Source organism: Streptopelia decaocto, assembly GCF_964273445.1.
Source record: "Streptopelia decaocto genome assembly, chromosome: 3".
NCBI classification, from domain to species: Eukaryota; Metazoa; Chordata; class Aves; order Columbiformes; family Columbidae; genus Streptopelia; species Streptopelia decaocto.
In genome coordinates, this window is record NC_138656.1 from 67,395,728 (window position 1) to 67,414,471 (window position 18,744).

Below are 18,744 nucleotides of genomic sequence, written 5' to 3' on the forward strand. Positions count from 1 at the left end.
AGTGCTCAGGTAAGGAGGCTACAGCCACCCAGCTCCAGCCCATTAGCTGTTTTTGGAAAGCGTTGGGCAATTCTGTGAGCACCACCCGCTGTTGTAGGGCGGCTGGCCTATCGCTCCAGGCAACATCTTCCCCCTCTCCGGCACTCCCTGCTCTAGGTATGCCTGGGAAGGCAATGAAGAAGCACAGGCCAGCTCTTAAGCACTTTATATCCTTCTAACACATCAGGGGAGCTGACCAAAACGTGATGGTGCCGCTGTCAGCCACAACGCAGCAGCCACAGAATCACAGAATGTTAGGGGTTGGAAGGGACCTCAAAAGATCATCTATTCCAATCCCCCTGCCAGAGCAGGAACACCCAGTTGAGCTTACACAGGAAGGTGTCCAGGCGGGTTTTGAACGTCTCCAGAGGAGACTCCACAATCCCCCTGGGCAGCCTGTTCCAGTGCTCTGGCACCCTCACCATAAAGAACTTTCTTCTCATATTTAAGTGGAACCTCCTGTGTTCCAGTTTGTATCCATTGCCCCTTGTCCTATCATTGGTTGTCACTGAGAAGAGCCTGGTTCCATCCTCATGACGCTCATCCTTTACATATTTATAAACATAAATGAGGTCACCCCTCAGTCTCCTCCAAGCTAAAGAGACCCAGCTCCCTCAGCCTTTCCTCATGAGGCAGATGCTCCACTCCCTTCATCATCTTTGTTGCCCTGCGCTGGACTCTCTCCAGCAGTTCCCTGTCCTTCTGGAACTGAGGGGCCCAAAACCGGACACAATATTCCAGGTGCGGTCTCACCAGGGCAGAGTAGAGGGGGAAGAGAACCTGTATCGACCTACTAACCACACCCCATCTAAGGGCAAAGAAGGCAATGAAGAAGCGCAGGCCGACTATTAACCATTTTATATCCTTCTAACACATCAGGGGAGCTGACCGAAACGCGACGGCGCCGCAAGCAGCCACCGCGCAGCAGCCGCCATGGCAGCGGCTGCCAGCGCCCATGCAGGGGTCTGACCAGCGAGGCCGCGGGCCAGCCGCCACCTGCAGCGGTGCGCCCCGCAGGCCGGCGCCTTCCCCAGTCACAAGGGCAGGGACAACGCGGCCCAACCGCGACCGGTCCCGGACCCGCAATCAAGGGCGGCTGCAACGGAGACGGCTGCCTGTCTCCCTCCTGCCGGAAGTGACGTGACGATACCGTCACAGCACCCGGAAGCGCCGTTGGGAGCGGTAAACAACCCGGGGCCGCGGCGCTTCCATCTTTGAGGATCCGGATCCCGCCGCGGACCATGGGCGGCGTCCTGGGCCTCTGCTCCATGGCGAGCTGGGTAAGGCGGGGGCAGGCGGGTGGTGCTTCCTTACCCCTCTTTGTCCGTCGCAGGCCCGGAGCCTGCGGCCAGTGTCCCGCCGCCCCTTCCCCGGGCCTCGCACGTCGTCCCCCTCCCCGCTTCCCCCGCCCCGGAGCTTTGTCTCCCAGGAGTGTCTGTGGCGCTGCCTCCCCACCCGCACCCCCCCGGGCTCTCTGCACCCTGAGCGGCCGCCGCCCCCGCTGCTTCGGGGCCGGGCGCTACCCCCGGCAGGCTGGAGGGCGCGGGCCCTGGGCCGCGCCCCCACCCTGGTCTCCCATTTCGGGTGTCTCCGGGGTCTCCCCAGGGATCTGCCGAAGCCGTTTCGCTGGGGCCATGGGCGGCTTCGTGCTGATTTAGAGCGGCCTGTCGCGCTGCTGGTTGCTGCTGAATCCGCCTTACTGTGCGGGAGGCGTTACTGTGTCAGCTAAAATTCCCCCTCCCCAAATTTGTAAAGGACTCAAAATCTCATTAAACGCTTAGGAACTTCGGCGTTTCTTTTCGGGAAGAGCAAAACTCTCGTGTTGTCTTGGTCCTAGTGATTGTATTTAATTCCTCTTTCTTACGGCTTTGTCTTGAGCAGCTCCACCCCTTGTAGCATCTTTGTCTTACCCAGGCATCGTTTTCTCACTGCACAGTGGTTCGTGGTGATGTGTCAGCCCCATGCTGAGCATCGACAGCGGATTTTCCTTAACGAGAAAACATACTTTGAAGTGGTTTTAAAACTGTTAGTACTGTCCATAAAAACATAGAAGTCGATAGAGATCCTGCATGGTAGTCGTCTTTGCAGTTGAGGCATTGCTGTCTTATCTTTAAGTGATAATATCTTTCCAAATCTAGTTCTAATGCAAATGGACACAATCAGATGGATCGTGACTCTTCAGATATTTGAGTTTGAAATGTCAGTTGGGTTGTGAAAACCTGAATTTTCTGTACTAAAAATATTATGCCATACTTGGATTAAATGGAATTATGTGTATTTAAACAGGAGTTCAAACAGACACAGTTTAATGATCTAACAAAACCGTATATTGATCCAAACTGCTCTGTTTTGTGCTATCAATATATATGAGCTTTGGTTCCCCATGTATTTAATTAGAGAGATGATACTTAACTCCTTAATCTCCTGTGCACATTCTCTGAAATTATCATCAAAGTGATAGATCTGTATGAGCTAAGCTTCCAGGCAGATTGCCTGTAAATAAGCATGTAGACCACTGATAACACCCTGCTAACAAAGTACTGTTAGTGTTTGTTTTGCTTTAATTAACATTTTATACACTACTTAATGGATTAGCCAGTTAGGCTTTAATTACTATCTGAATATAGTTAACGTTAACATTTTTAATTATTGTCAAATACTAAGTGACAGTATAACTATAGATTTTAATCCAAATACTTGAGCTGATATATGCTGGATTTTCAAGTGCATAAACAGCTTTTCTGATAACTAGCTGGTGTTCATAGAGCATGAAGAGACCCTGCATACTTGCTGTTGGTTTTGAGTGTTTCTGTACAGAGAAATTCGGCTAATCTTTTAGATAAAATCATTTACATGAGCACATAATCTTGATTAAGTCAAATTTACTGCCGGTAACTAAACACCATCCATCCCTTCCTTTAAAGTGCCCAAACAAGTGAGGGGCTCCCCTCCCATGTGGCTTTAAAGCGTTTATTTTCTTTCCACTTATAAAACCGTAGCTAATCAGCACTTAAAGCCTAAACGATAGTTCCTATAGGAGAATTCTGCACTGGTCTCTAAGGATATGTCAGTATACACACCATTCAAGGCTCAGAAAGAAATAAACTGAGAGGGTGAGGTAGCAGAGGAGCCAGCTGTAGTGGAGTTTGTCCTAGGGCAGACTGTGCCATGGCTGGGATCACTGCTCCGCTTCTGTCTGGGAAAACGCTACTGCTGGTGTCGCTTCAGCTGTGCAGCTTCTCTGCGAGGTCATGTGTTGGGCCATGCAGAGCTACTCTGGGTACCTGACAGCAGCATCCAGCCTCACACCTCTATTTCTGCTAGAACTTTTGTGTGGTGCTATTGTAGCTCTGCCCTGCTGTGCACTGGTCAGGCAATGTTTCAGTTTAGTGTTTTTAAGAGCAAAGATGAGCCTGTCAGAGATGGAGGGTAGGGTAGGGGGGAGGCCTTAAGAGCACTATCATCTCATCAAAAGTCTGATCCTGATGACCTAGATTGGTGAGGCAGTGCTGTTTTCACTCTGTTGGTTCTTTCCTCTGTTGCTCTGTTCTCTGAAATAGCTCAGCTGCTGATTCTTTTACTTTAATATTCTCTGTGAAGGCAAAGATCTTGATTGAATCAGTTCCTTTAAGCGTATGAGTAGGGATGATGTAGCTGAGACCTGACTAGGCCCAGCCGGGGGGCTTAATGTTCTTGTGAATACTTAATTCTGTATATACTAATGTGGTCATTACCCCAGTAAGAAGATTATGTTTGATATTCAAAACTTGTTCTGTGTGCATCGGGAAAGCAATACTCGGCTTTCAGTAGTTTTGTGGGATTTTCTCCCTCCTCCTTTGTCCTGCAATATTCTTGTAATGTGTATGGAACGTACAGAAATGCAAGTTGCTTGGGAGGTCCAAAAGTTACTGGATGGCAATAGGTCTATGAAGTCATGACTTAATAACTGTTGACTGAGCTTCCTGAGGAAGACAAACTCAAAACTGTTTGCAGAGTAACTCTTTGCATCGATGACTAAGCTGGGCTTCACCTGGGGAGTTAATATCAAGCCTTGATCTGTGTAGTAGGTTGTACTGTAGTATTTTTTTGGAAGGTGAGCTCTGAGTTTAGGAAGAAAGTGGCACAAACTGCCATTGTTTTCTCTGCTGATAAACTCAGTTCTGTGGGATGGATGTTCTTTTTGAATGTTCTGTTCTTTTTGAAGTCTGTTACATGTTAGAAGTGTTTTTTGCCAGTCGTATAATATTATTTGATTGGAATGTTATGTATTTTATTCTGTCTTACCAAAAGAAACAGGGACTTGGACTGTAATGTGACTCCTTGTAGAAGTGGCCAGCTTGCACAAATTATCAATAGGTGTCTCTTGTACAGAGATGTGCATGATCACAGCTTGTAAGAATGAGCTGTTTGGGGGCATAATGTTTTAAAAGTTGGTGTTGAAGCTCAGACACTTAAATTTGGGGCATATTGTTTCCTGTTGGGGGTGGGGGACAGTAATCTTTTTTCAGCCACTGTGGGCCTTTTGTGTCTCTAGAAACATCCGGGATACATGCATTCCTGTCCTTGGTTCAGTCAGGAGGAAGCTTCTTCAATTACTCAGGCATTTAATAAACATTTTAATACAGGGGTTCTCCAGATAAGTGACTTTATGCCAGATGGTCCTTGTACCAAGTTTTCTGCAGTAGATGAGCCTAGACTTGTATCCTGTGCTGCCAAATTCAACCTTTTATTCAACAATATCTTTTAAAATATTCACGTAGATGGAATTAGTTCAAGAAAGTATTTTTTTTGAGCAGACAATAGAGATATTCTTCACTAGAAAAGTTATTTGTATGTGGGGAAGAAATAGTGTAATACATTAGTACTATAAAATCCTAATACATCCTAAGACAGTATTTGTCATATGTTTCCTGCTTACTAAGCACAGATGCCTCTAATGTAGTTGCTTACAGTCATAGAACAGCCTTGAAGGACTGTCTGTTCCACCCTTTCATGGGAAAGGGAGCCTAGATAAGCTAGCACCTTGTGCATTTGCATCTTGAAAACCTTCAGTGTTGGGGACTCTACCACACCAATGGGGACATTGTTCCAGTGACTGATTGTTCTCACTGTAAAAAAAATCTTATATTGAGATGAAACCTCTATTGGAATCAGTACCCTCGTACTCTTTGTGCTATAATGATGCTGAGTGGAGAAGGAGGTAGAGAAGGGCAGCTAAAAAATCTTTTACCTACTCAAATAGTTACAATGAGAATTTACTTAGTTTTACTTTTTTTAGCAAGGAAAGATTAATAGTGAAATTTTCTAATTTTAAAATTATTCTGTAGTATAGCAGAGTCGAAATTCACGGCTCCTCTATCCTTGGAAAGGAACACAAGTATGAAAAGAATACAAGAAAATTATCTAAAAGATGCAGTTTGTGAGTCCGGTATGTGTGTCTGGTTGAACCTGTAAGAACAGATCATCTGAGGGTTTCTCAGGAGGCTGCCTGGAGTGGTTTGTCAGTCAGTCCCTCTGCTCTTCCCTGCAAGCCCCTGGGCCCTCTTGGTAGCAGGAGGCTGCTGGTGGTTTTGTTTGTTATATGACTAAACTTTCTGATACATGCCAGTCATACTGGGTGATTGACATGCACTGGTCATGTGGCCGTGTAACTAGTCATGTTCTTATGTGACTGACTGGGTGTCTTTGACGCAGTGATGGACACCTGTGGCTTTTTTCATGACTGAGGCGTCCCTGCCCATGTGCAGGGGGAGAAGCTGGTTTTACTGTCCTTCAGTGTCTTCATCAGAGGCTGTGTCGTCTCTTGTAGCTCAGATAGGGCACTGCTTGCTCAGTAACTTACCTTAGCTGAAAAACATGTGGCCTCCAAAACTTAGCTGTTGACTGCTCTCTGGGATATTGTCTTCTAGGCAAAATAATTTATTTGGAAATAAAAAAACAAAAACCCAACCCTCAAACATTTCAATTGTACCTCTCCTCTATTGGCTTATGTTTACATATGGAATCTTGTTCTTCTTCTTGTCACTTAGCAAGTGGCAGAAAATTGCAACAGGATAAAGTTTGTTGGGTTTTTTTTTTTTAATTTTAAATTCCACTGCAGCACTATCTATTCCCTTTCCTTCTTCCCGCAATTTTGTTTAAGAATTGAATACAAGTAACTTTTGTCTTAATTTTTTGCCTCGTAATAATGCAACTGTACAACATTCCTATCCGCTTTTGCTGCTGATATTTGGCAGTGATGATAATGTGTGTACTTTGTGTTTGCTTTGTTCTTGTGGTTTGTGACTTTTTCACATTGCATAAAGTAATTTTGCCAGCTGGCAGAGAACTATGTTATACATGAGTAGTTGCTAAATGTGCAATAAATTGCAACTTGAGCTTTAGGCTGTTTTACCTATTGCTTGTGGTCCAGTCATGTTTATGCCCTAGTGAGGATTGTGGCCGGCTCTGCCAGATTTTGAAAGTGTGTTTAGATCCCAGTTGCACTCTTTTTCTTTTTCTGCAGTGTACTTGTTCAATCTCTGCAGTTGTGGAAGGGAGGATGTAGTTGTTATCTAAAAGCAATACTTGGTGTCTCATTTAGCTGAAACTAGATAAAATTAAAGAGAGCAAATAAGCCTGAATCCAGTCTTTATTTCCTCTGAAGGGTTAAATGATTACTTTTGAATTAGCATTAATTTCACCATGCAGTGGTACATTAGGAAGCGCTGTCAATATTGTTAGTGGGCTCTGTAACATGTTGCAGTGCCTTAGTCTACACCAGTGATGAGATGTGTAGGATGAGTCACTTTCCATCATAACTTCTGATGATCTGCACAGCCTGATTAAATATTGAAATCTGGTAATGCAAAACTTTTCAAATAATTTGGTTTGTGTTTTGTCTCTCTGTCAGATACCATGCTTATGTGGAAGTGCCCCATGCCTGCTCTGCCGATGCTGCCCCAGTGGAAACAACTCCACCATAACTCGCCTGATTTATGCATTCTTTTTACTTCTTGGAGTGAGCGTTGCCTGTGTGATGCTAATACCAGGGATGGAAGAGCAGCTGAAGAAGGTCAGGTTACTTCTTTGCTAATATATTTAGTAGAACAAATGTCAGAGATAATTGTAAATAACATCTTGAAAGCATGGGTTTTATTTGGAAATATGTAATTGTGCTGCCACCTGTGCTTCACAGTCACCATTAATTTGATTGTAGATCAGATAACCAACTTGTGCTTTTTATCTATGCAGTGATTGTCCCACTATTTAGAAAAAAAAAGCTGCACCTCCTCTTTACTAGCTCAGAGCAGAAAGAGTAAAATCTTTTATCAAATAAGAAAATACAATTTATATTTGTGTAGTTTAAAATTATATATTATTGAGATGCTTGTATTTGTGGCACTTGATTAATTTTGATTGCTGCTAATGAAAGAATCAAAAATAACCACAGTCTAAGATGTCTTCTAGTTTCATTGTGCTGCACTAGTTAAAATTCTGTTTTAAAGTCTGCAAATGCATAACAAAAATATTTTTCACTAATGACAGTAGCATAATTTTCACTAAGGATATTGGGAAGTTCTTATAGGATTTTACGGTTTATTACTTATATGAAGACACGATAATGCATGGAAAATAAGAGTAATAATTTGAGCTATAGGAGAGCTTACAGATTCACTGAACTTGGTTTGTGTGTGCTTTGGTTCTGTTAGTCTTTGTTAAGCTGCCTTGATTTTTTTTCTAGCAGACAGTAACATCTATTAGGCATGCATTTGATTTTTCGCCCCCCAAGGTGATTCATTTGCAAATGTTTATTTCGGTGTGGTATAGTAAGAACCATGTTAGTCACCTAGGAAAGAAAATTACAGCCTCCTGGACTATGATTTTACTTCAAAAAAGGTGTTATTCATGTTCTGGTAGTGACTGGAAAGGTTATTCTCAGCTGTTTCGTAAGGAAGCGTTGGATGGTTCTAATGATTGTGATGTTACTTTTTTGGGGAAGAGGCTGTTTCTGTATTAAAGAGATGTAAGCAGGCTGGCTATGTCATGAACCTGGTAGGAAGTGTCAAATTTACCAAATCATAGATCTTTTATGTATCTTCTGATTCAGATCAACAAGTCAAAATTGTTTTTCTTTGAGAAGTTCTGAAATTACTAATAACACCACACCGTTAATAGTATGTTTTTGTATAGAATTTGCCTATAAGGGATACTTTTCCCTGAATGTGTTTAATATTCTGGTTTGACTGTAACTAACAATACAGCCCTTCAGTGTCATATTTTCTAGTAATGTTAATAGTTGCATAATGTTACAGTATTAATGAGTTGTATATTAATAAATTGCTAACAGTTATTTACTCACAGGACGCCTTTTAGAAGTCCCTGAAGTGTCTTGTATTTATCACAGATTCCCGGATTTTGTGATGGAGGGATGGGAACAAGTATTCCTGGTGTGCATGGCCACGTGAATTGCGATGTACTCGTTGGTTACAAAGCTGTGTACCGTGTGTGCTTCGGTATGGCCATGTTCTTCCTTCTCTTCTCCTTATTGATGATCAAAGTGAAGAGCAGCAACGACCCAAGGGCAGCGGTGCACAATGGGTAAGGTATAGAAATGAGAACTGAGATGGGTGGTATGCACAGATAAGATACAGCTACTATGAAATAAAGCCTGTGGCTGAGCATGCTGCTTGTCAAATTTACTGTTCCACAAACAAACAAACAATTTCAGATTAATTTTTATAAGAGGAAAAGATACACATGGCTGTTGCTTTTCAGAGCCTGAATTATTAAAGTGCATCATCTGTCTGGAGGTTTCCTAAGATTAGAGAGTCTCCTTTTGTCCAAAGATGACAAAATGCACAGATGAATAATGGCACTAAGTTTCATTCCACTAAGATGTTTTCAGCAAATAAAAATATTAAAAGCCTCATCTGTCTTCTAGGAATTACATCCTCCTAACTTTGATATTTGTAAGGGCTTGCTCTTTGCTGAGCAGTTTTATTTCAAGGATGGTAACAGTTACATATATGTGTATATACACACACATAGATGTATAGCATATTTTTTCCCCCTCTGCTATCTTCTGTGTCCTCCTCTGCATAAAGAAGAGTGAGAGATGTATGTAGTTTTGAGCTTCCCAATAAATTTTTCTTTTGTATTTCATTATAGTTAGGATTATCAGATGGAACATTATAGTAGGATTTCAGCTTGCAGGTTGACACAAGTGGTAGTTTTCCTGGAAGCTCAGCCTAAGTGTGATGCAGCTTCTTGAATCAGAGAGATGGAGATTTTTGTAATAGGGCAAGGTATGAAAAAGCATAAAACCATTTGTGGTGCCTGGTCTTGGTGGTCACAGTGATTGCTTAAACTATTACTTTTTCAAGGTGGTTTTATTTAATGGAAACTGTCAACAGCTAAGCCATAAAAATGAAGTAGTAATTTTATTTTCTATTCAGTGTGATAAGATTAAACATTTTTATCATAAAATGAGAAAAAACTTCATGTTACTTCTGTAGGGGGAAAGAAAATAATTAAGACTCAGCAGAATATTGCTTTGTTTACTTCTTTTGTTTGTTTTGGTATGAAGAAAAAGAGGCTGGGTACAGTATTAAGATGTGTTAGCAGCAGTAACTCAGTTCAGCCCTTCCCCCCTGCCCTGCTTTGTTCAGGAGAACATAACTTGTTACAAGCAAGAAGAAAATGGTTCAGGTGCATACTGTGTCAACACTGTGGTTTTTTTACAATAAAAGATGCCTTTTACATGGTGTGGAATCTTTTTATGTAAAACCGCTTCGTAAGTGTTTGGGATCTTCTTGATGCTGGTTTGTGGAATTGTGCTTTCCAGCACAAGTTTAGGGACTATTTATGTAACACATAGCAGTTGACTCTTCTTAGCCAATCAGGTGTCAGCACTAGGATGAAAGGAATAATTATACTTGTTAACAGTTACTGGTAAAATATTTAATAATGTTACTTCCAAGATTTCTGTAATAACTAGTTGCTTCAATAGCATGCATTAGAGAGAGCTTTATGAAAACCATGGCTTTTGATTTTTGAAATTATATGTATCTTTAGTAACACTTTGCAATGTAATCTTTCTGTCAGGGATTTGAAATATCTGGAATATTTGGTTTCCTGTGTATGTGTAGTATTTCATACTTGCATGCAAGTTAAGCCCAGTAATGTGGTCCAGTGTCAATGTTCACCTTCGTGGCTTTTGTGACAGCAGTCAGAATGGTTTGTTGCCTCATGTTAGTAGTAATAATAATAACAGAAAAAAAATCAGTTATAATGCATTCAGAAGACCATTGCTGGCTCACACAGAATGCATAGCAAATGTAGATGTTATTCCAGATAAATATTACTTTTGGCTTATATGGGTAGGTTGTTAAGATCCCTTAAAATTTAAAAGTCTGGAATTAGAGATGAAACTTATACAAGCTTGAACCTGTTCTTATTTCTATAATTGAGAATTATGTTGAATTAAAAAAATATTCCACACGTGGATTCAAAAACTAGTTTTAGTGGGGTATATATTACACAGCAAATGTTACAAGTTAATTCCGTTTCAAACTACGTTAAGTCACTTTTTTATATTTCAGTGCATTAGTCCTTTTTTTCCATATTCTGCAATTCTGTCATCTCACATAGTTCTTCTCCACACAATGGGAATTTATTCCTCTGAACAAGTTCAGTCTGCCTTTCTGGCTGCCACAGTCAGGTGATGATGACCAAAGTATGGAAAGGGGTAGAAGACCTGGGAACCACGCGAGTGTTTGACATTGTGGGGATGCGGTACATGTATTTCAAAACTGAATATTGCACAAAGACATGTTGATGGTACCGTGTCTCTATTTGGAACTGCCAAAACAGTCTTCACCTTCTTATGGTTTTGTTGTCATGACTTTTTGGTTTGAAGTTCGCTATGCAGGATATATTTGTACACAGTCTGTACTTGGCGTGAGTTTGGTGAATCTTCGGTGGAAGGTGTTTCCTTGTCTGCTTTCTAGGAGACATCTGGTCTGTTCTGTTTGTCCATGAGTGCCTGTCTTTTAGTGGAAAAAAATCCCGTTCTGCTTCACTGGAAAGGGGACTTAGAATTGATTGTGTCCTTTCTGTGAAGGATAAATCCTTTGCTTTTGTTGTTGTCATAAATCCTCATCAGATGCAGGCCTAAAGGGTCTAAGTGGGAATAATCCAGGCTTTTTTCTCTCTCTCTTGTAGGAAATTGAGGCTGGTAGGGAACTCCAGGATGATGTCTTCTGTCATTGCAGGCATCAACCACATCTGCTGCCTTTCTGGTTTTGATATTAAGAACAGATAGGGATTCTTTTAACCGATTTTTTTTTTTTTTTTCTGATATGCAGGCAGTTCAATAATCTCACTGCTCTAGTTAAAAACCTTCTTAAAAAAACCCCAAACAAACAGAGAATTATATTCTACCCTAGCTTCATTTGTAATACATCAGTGAGATACCTCTTGGAAATGCATCATACTCAGTGTCTGTCTGGCACAGTTTAAGCATAACTTTCTGGAGAACAAAAGTCTTGGGCAAATAAAATAAGATTGTTATTCTACTTCAAAAGAAGTGCATTAAGAATGAATAAAAAAAAAGGCAAACAAAATCCCACAAACTTTTAAGGATGTGCATTTTGTGTACTTTTGAGTTTTTGTGAATTAGATCAGACTTTGGCAGTTGCCTGACTCTTTTTTAAATTTCTCTTTAGATTCTGGTTCTTTAAATTTGCAACAGCACTTGCAATTAGTGTTGGAGCTTTCTTCATACCAGAGGGACCATTTACAACTGGTAAGGGAATATTGTCTTCCACTGTATCATGGTATAATCATAACTGTTTTTAATACAAAACTCAAGTGTATGCTGTTGTCTTAATACTTTTTATCTTGGCTGTGTAACTATAGCACTGTACTGTGTTTAGAGACATTAAGACAGGTCTGTGGTTCTGAACTGATTTTGGTTTCTTTCTTTTTTAGTGTGGTTTTATGTAGGTATGGCCGGAGCATTCTGCTTTATTCTTATTCAACTGGTCTTGCTTATTGACTTTGCCCACTCCTGGAATGAATCTTGGGTTGAAAAAATGGAAGAAGGAAACTCAAGATGCTGGTATGCAGGTACAGGACTGCACTACAATTAAGTTTTAAATGTCATTGTACATTATGCCAAATGAGTTATTCACTGAGTAATCCATTTACCAGAGTGCAGAAGAGCTACTTTGTGCATAAGTACCATTTTCTCAGAAGGTGTAGTTTAGCTCCATTGTTTTGCTGTCCTTTTGATGTTGAGTTAAATAAGAGGGAGCAGGGAGAGGGGCAGTAGCCTCTGAGTAATAAGAGCTAATCCCTGGGAGAAGGTCATCAGTTTATGGTAGCAGGGAAGTGGCAGTTGTAGTGGTGTGTTTTTGTCATTTCAGCCACATGTCTTGTTACATCTTAGCACTGATTAAAAATGAGCTAGCCTGGTTCTGGTTCATGCTGAGCACAAGCATCTCAAATACTTGCTTTTTTCTTTCTGTCTGCCAGTTGGTCATTCTTCAAAGGTATATGCTGAGTGAAAGGCCGAGATAGTGGAGGAGAGTACAAGTAATCTCACTGGATGAATGATATATTGATTTTAATAAAACATTTCAGATGTGATAATTCAGGTGTTAAAAAGAGAGCACATCCTGTCTTCATGCAATGGCCAGTTCACTCTTTAATGTTTTCAATAAGAAGGAATTTGGAAATAAGATTTTGGTTTTCCTTCTGTTGGAGAAGTAGTTCTTCAGTTTCTTTTTTTATTGTTTTCACCAAAGTGTATGTAGTATGACCGTATTCCTTCATATTTGCTCTTGGTTGCTGTTAGAGCACTAGAGAATCAAGTATGGCTTCAGGCTATCCATTTATTGTGTTCTTTCCTTTTAACACCTTGGAGTATTGAGAGGAACTTATTTCCTTTACATTTCAGTGTGCCTAGCCGCTCTCTAATTCTGTAGTTGTATAGCGTAACTAAAACCTGATAATCATGCAATATTACTTCAATTTTAATACTCTCCATTAACCAGTTAATAAACTGTTTTTGTTTCTTTTCACAGCTCTGCTGTCAGCTACAGCTGTCAATTATCTGCTGTCTCTAGTAGCCATTGTCTTGTTTTATGTTTATTACACTCACCCGGAAGGTTGTTCTGAAAACAAGACCTTTATCAGTGTTAATATGCTGCTGTGTATTGGTGCTTCTGTAATGTCAATTCTGCCAAGGATTCAGGTATAGTTTTAATTCTGTTGCCTTTTTATTTTTTTCTGTATTATGAGTCCCAGAAACCTGTAATTATGCCTGAGATCTCTTAATTGCTTAACTTCGCTGTTTCCTGACTTCTTCGTATAGGAATCTCAGCCAAGATCTGGTTTGCTGCAGTCTTCTGTGATCACAATTTATACGATGTATTTGACTTGGTCAGCTATGACCAATGAACCAGGTAAGCATAGTAGCAATATAAAGCTTTTTGGGTAATCAGCAGTAAATTGTATCTTCACCTTTTTGCAAAGCAATATTAGAATGAGGTACTGTAATGCATGCAGGTTAGAGGCAGGACTCAGTTTGTGTTCTCTCCCCCCACCCCAACTTTCTGTAATGATACTGAAGAAATAGTTCTTCCAAAGGTAATGTGTTTTTCATTTGCTCTTATGTTTATCATGTGGAAGAATTTCTACCCATTACTGGCAGGATTTCAGTATTCTAAAGATTAGATTTTTTCAGAGTATCACAAATCTTTCAAGATGTGTGGAAGGATCATCTCCCTACCAAGTTTCAGGTTTCTTACCTGGTCAGTGAGGTGCTGCGATTGTATTTTTCCTAAGTGAGAATATTTAAAAATGTGTTAATAAAGTTTTTCAATGTTTCATATGTCTGAAAACAACTGAGCATCTCTAAAAATAAAATATATATATAAATAAAACCAGAAATTCTGGTGATTAAAATAAACTGCCAAAGAATGATTTTGGTGGTTTTGATTTCATTTCTGGCCTTTTTAATTATAGACGATCTTCCGTGCTCCTGTGTAACAGCATATATATGAGTGATATCTAATTCCTCCAGTAATTGTGGGGAAATAAGATTGCTACTTTCAGCTGTTTCATCTGTGTTATCTGTGGATGCTGTAGGTTTGGAACTGTCGATAATATGAAGCTGACTTTGTAGCATTCTTTTCCAACTCTGAGACGACTCTTCTACCCCATCTATAGACTGTGTGTTTGTCAGACTTGTTTTCTCATGGTAGAATTTTGAGAGCTTAATATGCAGAGCATTTGAATTTTGTTGCTTTTAATTATATGAGATGTAACAGTAAAGCAGTTGATGCTTATCTTATATAAGTTTAAAATCCTTTGTCCACTCAAAGAGAGAGATTTTTTTATGCCACATACTGTCATTTGTCTGCTTTAGAGAAACCCAATAGGCTAAAATTAGATTCAAAGCTCTTTTACTTCAAGGCTGTCATGGTTACAAAGTTTCTTTCTATTACCATGCATTCGGTGTGGAAATGTACTGTTAAATCTTTGTTCAGTTCTTGTTTTATTTAAGTTCTAATGTCATTTCCCCCCACAGATAGGCGCTGTAACCCAAGCTTGCTGAGCATCATTGGTTACAACAGCACCACCACTCCAACCCAAGGTCAGGTAGTTCAGTGGTGGGATGCACAAGGAATTGTAGGACTGGTTTTATTTTTGCTGTGTGTTCTCTATTCAAGGTAACAGTCTTTTAAAGAATTTGCTATTAACTTGTATTACTTCTCATTGTCAGATTGTAAATTGTATTTGTTTGGGTAACTGTACTGTGCCCTTTTCCTGTCAAATACAGCATCCGGACATCCAACAACAGCCAGGTCAACAAGCTGATGCTGACCAGCGATGAATCAACGCTGATAGAGGATGGAATGCCCAGGAGTGATGGCTCCCTTGATGATGGAGATGACGTTCATCGAGCTATAGATAATGAGAGGGATGGAGTTACTTACAGTTACTCTTTCTTTCATTTCATGCTTTTCCTGGCATCGTTGTATATCATGATGACACTTACCAACTGGTACAGGTATTTACGTTTGATAATATATTGTGCTAATAATGAGCATAGAAAATGCTGACTTTAGCTGGACAGGAGGCATATGTGTTTGCTCTGAGGAATGTGGGTCTTGAATGGGACTTCTCAAGGGAAGGATACTGTTTGATCCATATTAGATTAATTGTGTTTGAAAATTGCAGTTGCCAGCCTTGTTCACAAGTGCCTATCATATTTTCTAGGATAATTCTTAAGACTTGCTGGACTGCTGAAATATGTCCTGCTGAAGTGAACAGGATAGAGTCTTGAATTCTAAAATGACTAAAAATAAATAAACACTAGATTCATGTCTGGTACAGAGAGCTCAAGAAAGGAGAGATAGGACATGTTAAACCAGCAGGTTGAGTGAGGCAATCCTTTCCATCTACTCAGCGCTGGTGAGGCCACACCTGGAGTGCTGGGTCCAGTCTTGGGCCCCCCAGTACAAGAGAGACTGGAAAGAATCCAGGGAAGGGCCACAAAAATTATTAAGGGACTGGAGCATCTGTTGTATGAGGAGAGGTTGAGAGAGGTGAGGAAGAGAAGGCTCAGGGGGATCTTATCACTGTGTGTAAATACCTGAAGGGAGGGGGCAAAGAAGTTGGAGCCAGGGTCTTTTCATGGTGACAGGACTAGAGGCAGCAGGCACAAACTGAAACATGAGAGGTTCCCTCTGAACATCAGGAAACACTTTTTTATTGAAAGGGTGACTGAGCACTGGCACAGGTTGCCCAGGGAGGTCGTGAAGTTTCCATCTTTGGAGATACTCAAAAGTCATTTAGGCATAATCCTCCTTAGCTGGCTCCAGATGATCCTGCTTGAGCAGGGGAGTTGAACAAGATCACCCCCAGAGGCCTATTCTGACCTCAGGCATTCTGTGACAGGGTCTGGTGGAAGGAAATAAGGTTGTTTGCTCCCTGGAAAAATCTTGACACGAACATAGTCCTCTTAAGTGTGAATTGTGTTATCAGCTTGAGCAGATGTTCTTCAGAATTTAAAAATAAAAATTATGGTCTCTAATAAATTGTTAAAGGACAAGTTGCATCAAGATAGCAACACTAGAAAGGTGTTTCCTTCAAAAGTAACTCTTAATAGATAGTCCCACTGCAGATTTGATTTGTGGCCCTGCTTGGGTCAGTATGACACAAGATCATTAATTCTAGGTGTTGTCTTTTGGCAAGGTAAAACACATTATTTGTATCTATAAATGCTATCCAATTCCTTCCCATAGCCTTACTTAGAGATTCCTCATAGTTGTTTCTTGACAGCATCTTCTACTAAATATTTTTTTTGGGTTGCTGTTGCTCTTTGCCTTCCTGTGACACCAACTTACAAATGGTGTTCCTGTGTAGATTGGCTAGAACTGCTTGGAAGAAGGGTAGAGGTGTCCTTTGTGGCGTGGAGCCAAAGTGAAAATGGCCACCTGTGAAAACAGTGTTAAAGAATGGCTTATTACACAGGTATGTCATACAAAAATTGCAAATCATCTTTTTTTTCATTTCTTTCTTTCACAGTCCGGATTCTTCCTATGAGACAATGACCAGCAAATGGCCGTCTGTGTGGGTGAAGATATCTTCCAGCTGGATTGGCATCGTGCTGTACGTGTGGACTCTGGTTGCTCCGCTGGTTCTTACAAACCGTGACTTTGACTAAGCTGTCTGCTCTCTAGGGAGACTGTGTGTTAGCTTCCCCGTGTCTTTGAAACAAATGGTATTCCAGACAATAGTGCAGTTGTGTGCGTGTGCACACACGCGTGTGCTACCCATGTAGTATGCCCTGCTTTATTCTGCATGATTACCTTGAATCATGTCTTTTGTCATTTCACTAAATGACTTTTTCTATCTGAGCTCAGTGACAATTGCTATAATGATGGTTTTCATAGGATTACTCCTAGATTGAGTGCTTTCGGAGCATTAGATGTAAGATCAGCACCTTTTGGAAGTAGGTGTTTTCCCCTCAATTGCATTAAATAGCTGTAGGAAAAAAAGTGCAAGTGTTGATTAGGATAACAAAACAGTATTAGATCAGGCTTTGCAAGCGAAGGAGGGGCTGCCTTTGATAATCCCTGTTGCCTTGATTTCAAAGTATGGCTTGAGTAAGTGTTGTTAGATGCAAAATTGTGCTCGTTAGAGTTTACAGGACATCTCGCAGCCTTTTGGCACCAACAGCCTGACCTTGTCCCGCACTGAGGGCAGTAGGACCCTGAGCACGGATGTTAAACGGGGAAACTCGCACCTGAAGCTGCAGAGGAGCTGATCTCCTCCTTGGTGCTGTTGGGTCTGATGTGTCCCATTGCAGACAGGAGGACAGACAGTCTGGGGAAAAACATCCTGCTACCAGATGCTCAGAAGCATGTTTTTAAGACACCTGTTTACAATGTGCATCTATGTATTATTATTTTTTTTTTTCTAGAAGTAGGTCAAGTGGTATAGCTGTGCTGTAATTTATTGGCGTTTTGTGTGCCACTTTCTTTCTTGATTAAGCTACAATCACAGTTTGCAAGGAGCTGAGTGGTGAAAACTATGTAAGCCCTTCAGAGGAATTTTTTGAGTATTGTGGTTAAAAAAGAAATTGAGGAAAAGGAGCACTGAAACTACAGTAACTGAAGAGGAGACTTGCATTAACTGAGGCTTCAATAGAAGTGTTTCTTAATATATTTGGGCTCTAAATTTTGAAATCTTTTAATGTATTAAGTATTTTGCTTGTTGTCCATTGCCAGAGATGGACTTGAGCCTAAGAAGTCTGTATCTAGGCATGAGGTAAGACATAAATCTGTTTTATTAAAATATTGTATAGTTCCTGTGCAGTTATGAAATCTTAAATGCTTTTGTGCTTGCTGCTTTGTAACTGAAGTAGGTAAACTGCATTACTTATACCTCTCTGTTATTCACTACAGCTTGAGACTAGAGCAGCCTGACTGGGAGTGACCATAGAGCCTTCAGCAGATGTCATGCTGATCTGTTAACCGTGGTGTTTATACTGTTACTTCCTGTTGCTAATTATTCTCTAAGCTTTTATTTTAATTCTGCACCTAAACACTGACAGTTATTGCAGAGGTCTGACATGTCAGTCAAACATCAGATGGTAATGGAAAGATTAGTAAAGGTTTGTAATAATTTGGAATACATTGTTACCTTATTAATGAATAAATTTGGATGAAGATGGCCAGTGACTTCTGATGTCTTGTACTACTGCCAAACATGAACAGTGTATGGTTTCGGATTTTATTCCCATCTTTTCTGTTGGGGCAGTTCATAGCACTTGTCATCTGAGTAGTGACAGCTGACAGTGCTGCAGAGCACACCTGTAAGGCTGTTAGTGCCTGGCTCTTTGGGAGATCACAAAGCTCCTTCCTGAAGTTTTCTGACAGTTCTGAGCCCTTTGCACCCATCTCTTTGAAAACATAAACATGCTTCACACTTGTAACTGCCTTCCTACTTCAGCAGCTGCTGCTTCATATTGCACCTATATTTAAATTTGGGTAAAATACCTAGATACCAGTTCCAATACAACAGTTCCCAAGCCCTGTAAAGAACTAGTCAGTGAGTTAGGAAGATAAGCAGCTGTGCCTGTTGTATATACAAAATTACTGAAATCTAGTTTCTCCCTTGCTCTCTGTCCCTCAGTGACGTCTAGGG

At 40.7% G+C, this 18,744-nt stretch overlaps 1 protein-coding gene across 1 annotated transcript; it reads left to right on the plus strand.

The window, feature by feature from the left end:
* The first annotated feature begins 1,200 nt into the window (after nt 1–1,200).
* Nucleotides 1,201–18,278, plus strand: SERINC1 (serine incorporator 1). Its single transcript, XM_082047749.1, has 10 exons — nt 1,201–1,319; nt 6,932–7,093; nt 8,426–8,619; nt 11,748–11,827; nt 12,013–12,150; nt 13,110–13,279; nt 13,400–13,490; nt 14,618–14,759; nt 14,870–15,100; nt 16,621–18,278. Exons 1-10 carry the CDS (start codon nt 1,281–1,283, stop codon nt 16,757–16,759), a joined length of 1,386 nt encoding a protein of 461 aa, XP_081903875.1. The 5' UTR covers nt 1,201–1,280; the 3' UTR covers nt 16,760–18,278.
* Nucleotides 18,279–18,744: the final 466 nt, after the last annotated feature.

Excerpts from the sequence above, each read along its gene's own strand:
- SERINC1 (XM_082047749.1), top strand. The coding sequence starts at position 1,281 with ATGGGCGGCGTCCTGGGCCTCTGCTCCATGGCGAGCTGG. Across the intron at positions 14,760-14,869 it reads CTGTGTGTTCTCTATTCAAG|CATCCGGACATCCAACAACA; the intron begins GTAACAGTCTTT and ends TGTCAAATACAG. Across the intron at positions 15,101-16,620 it reads ACACTTACCAACTGGTACAG|TCCGGATTCTTCCTATGAGA; the intron begins GTATTTACGTTT and ends TTTCTTTCACAG.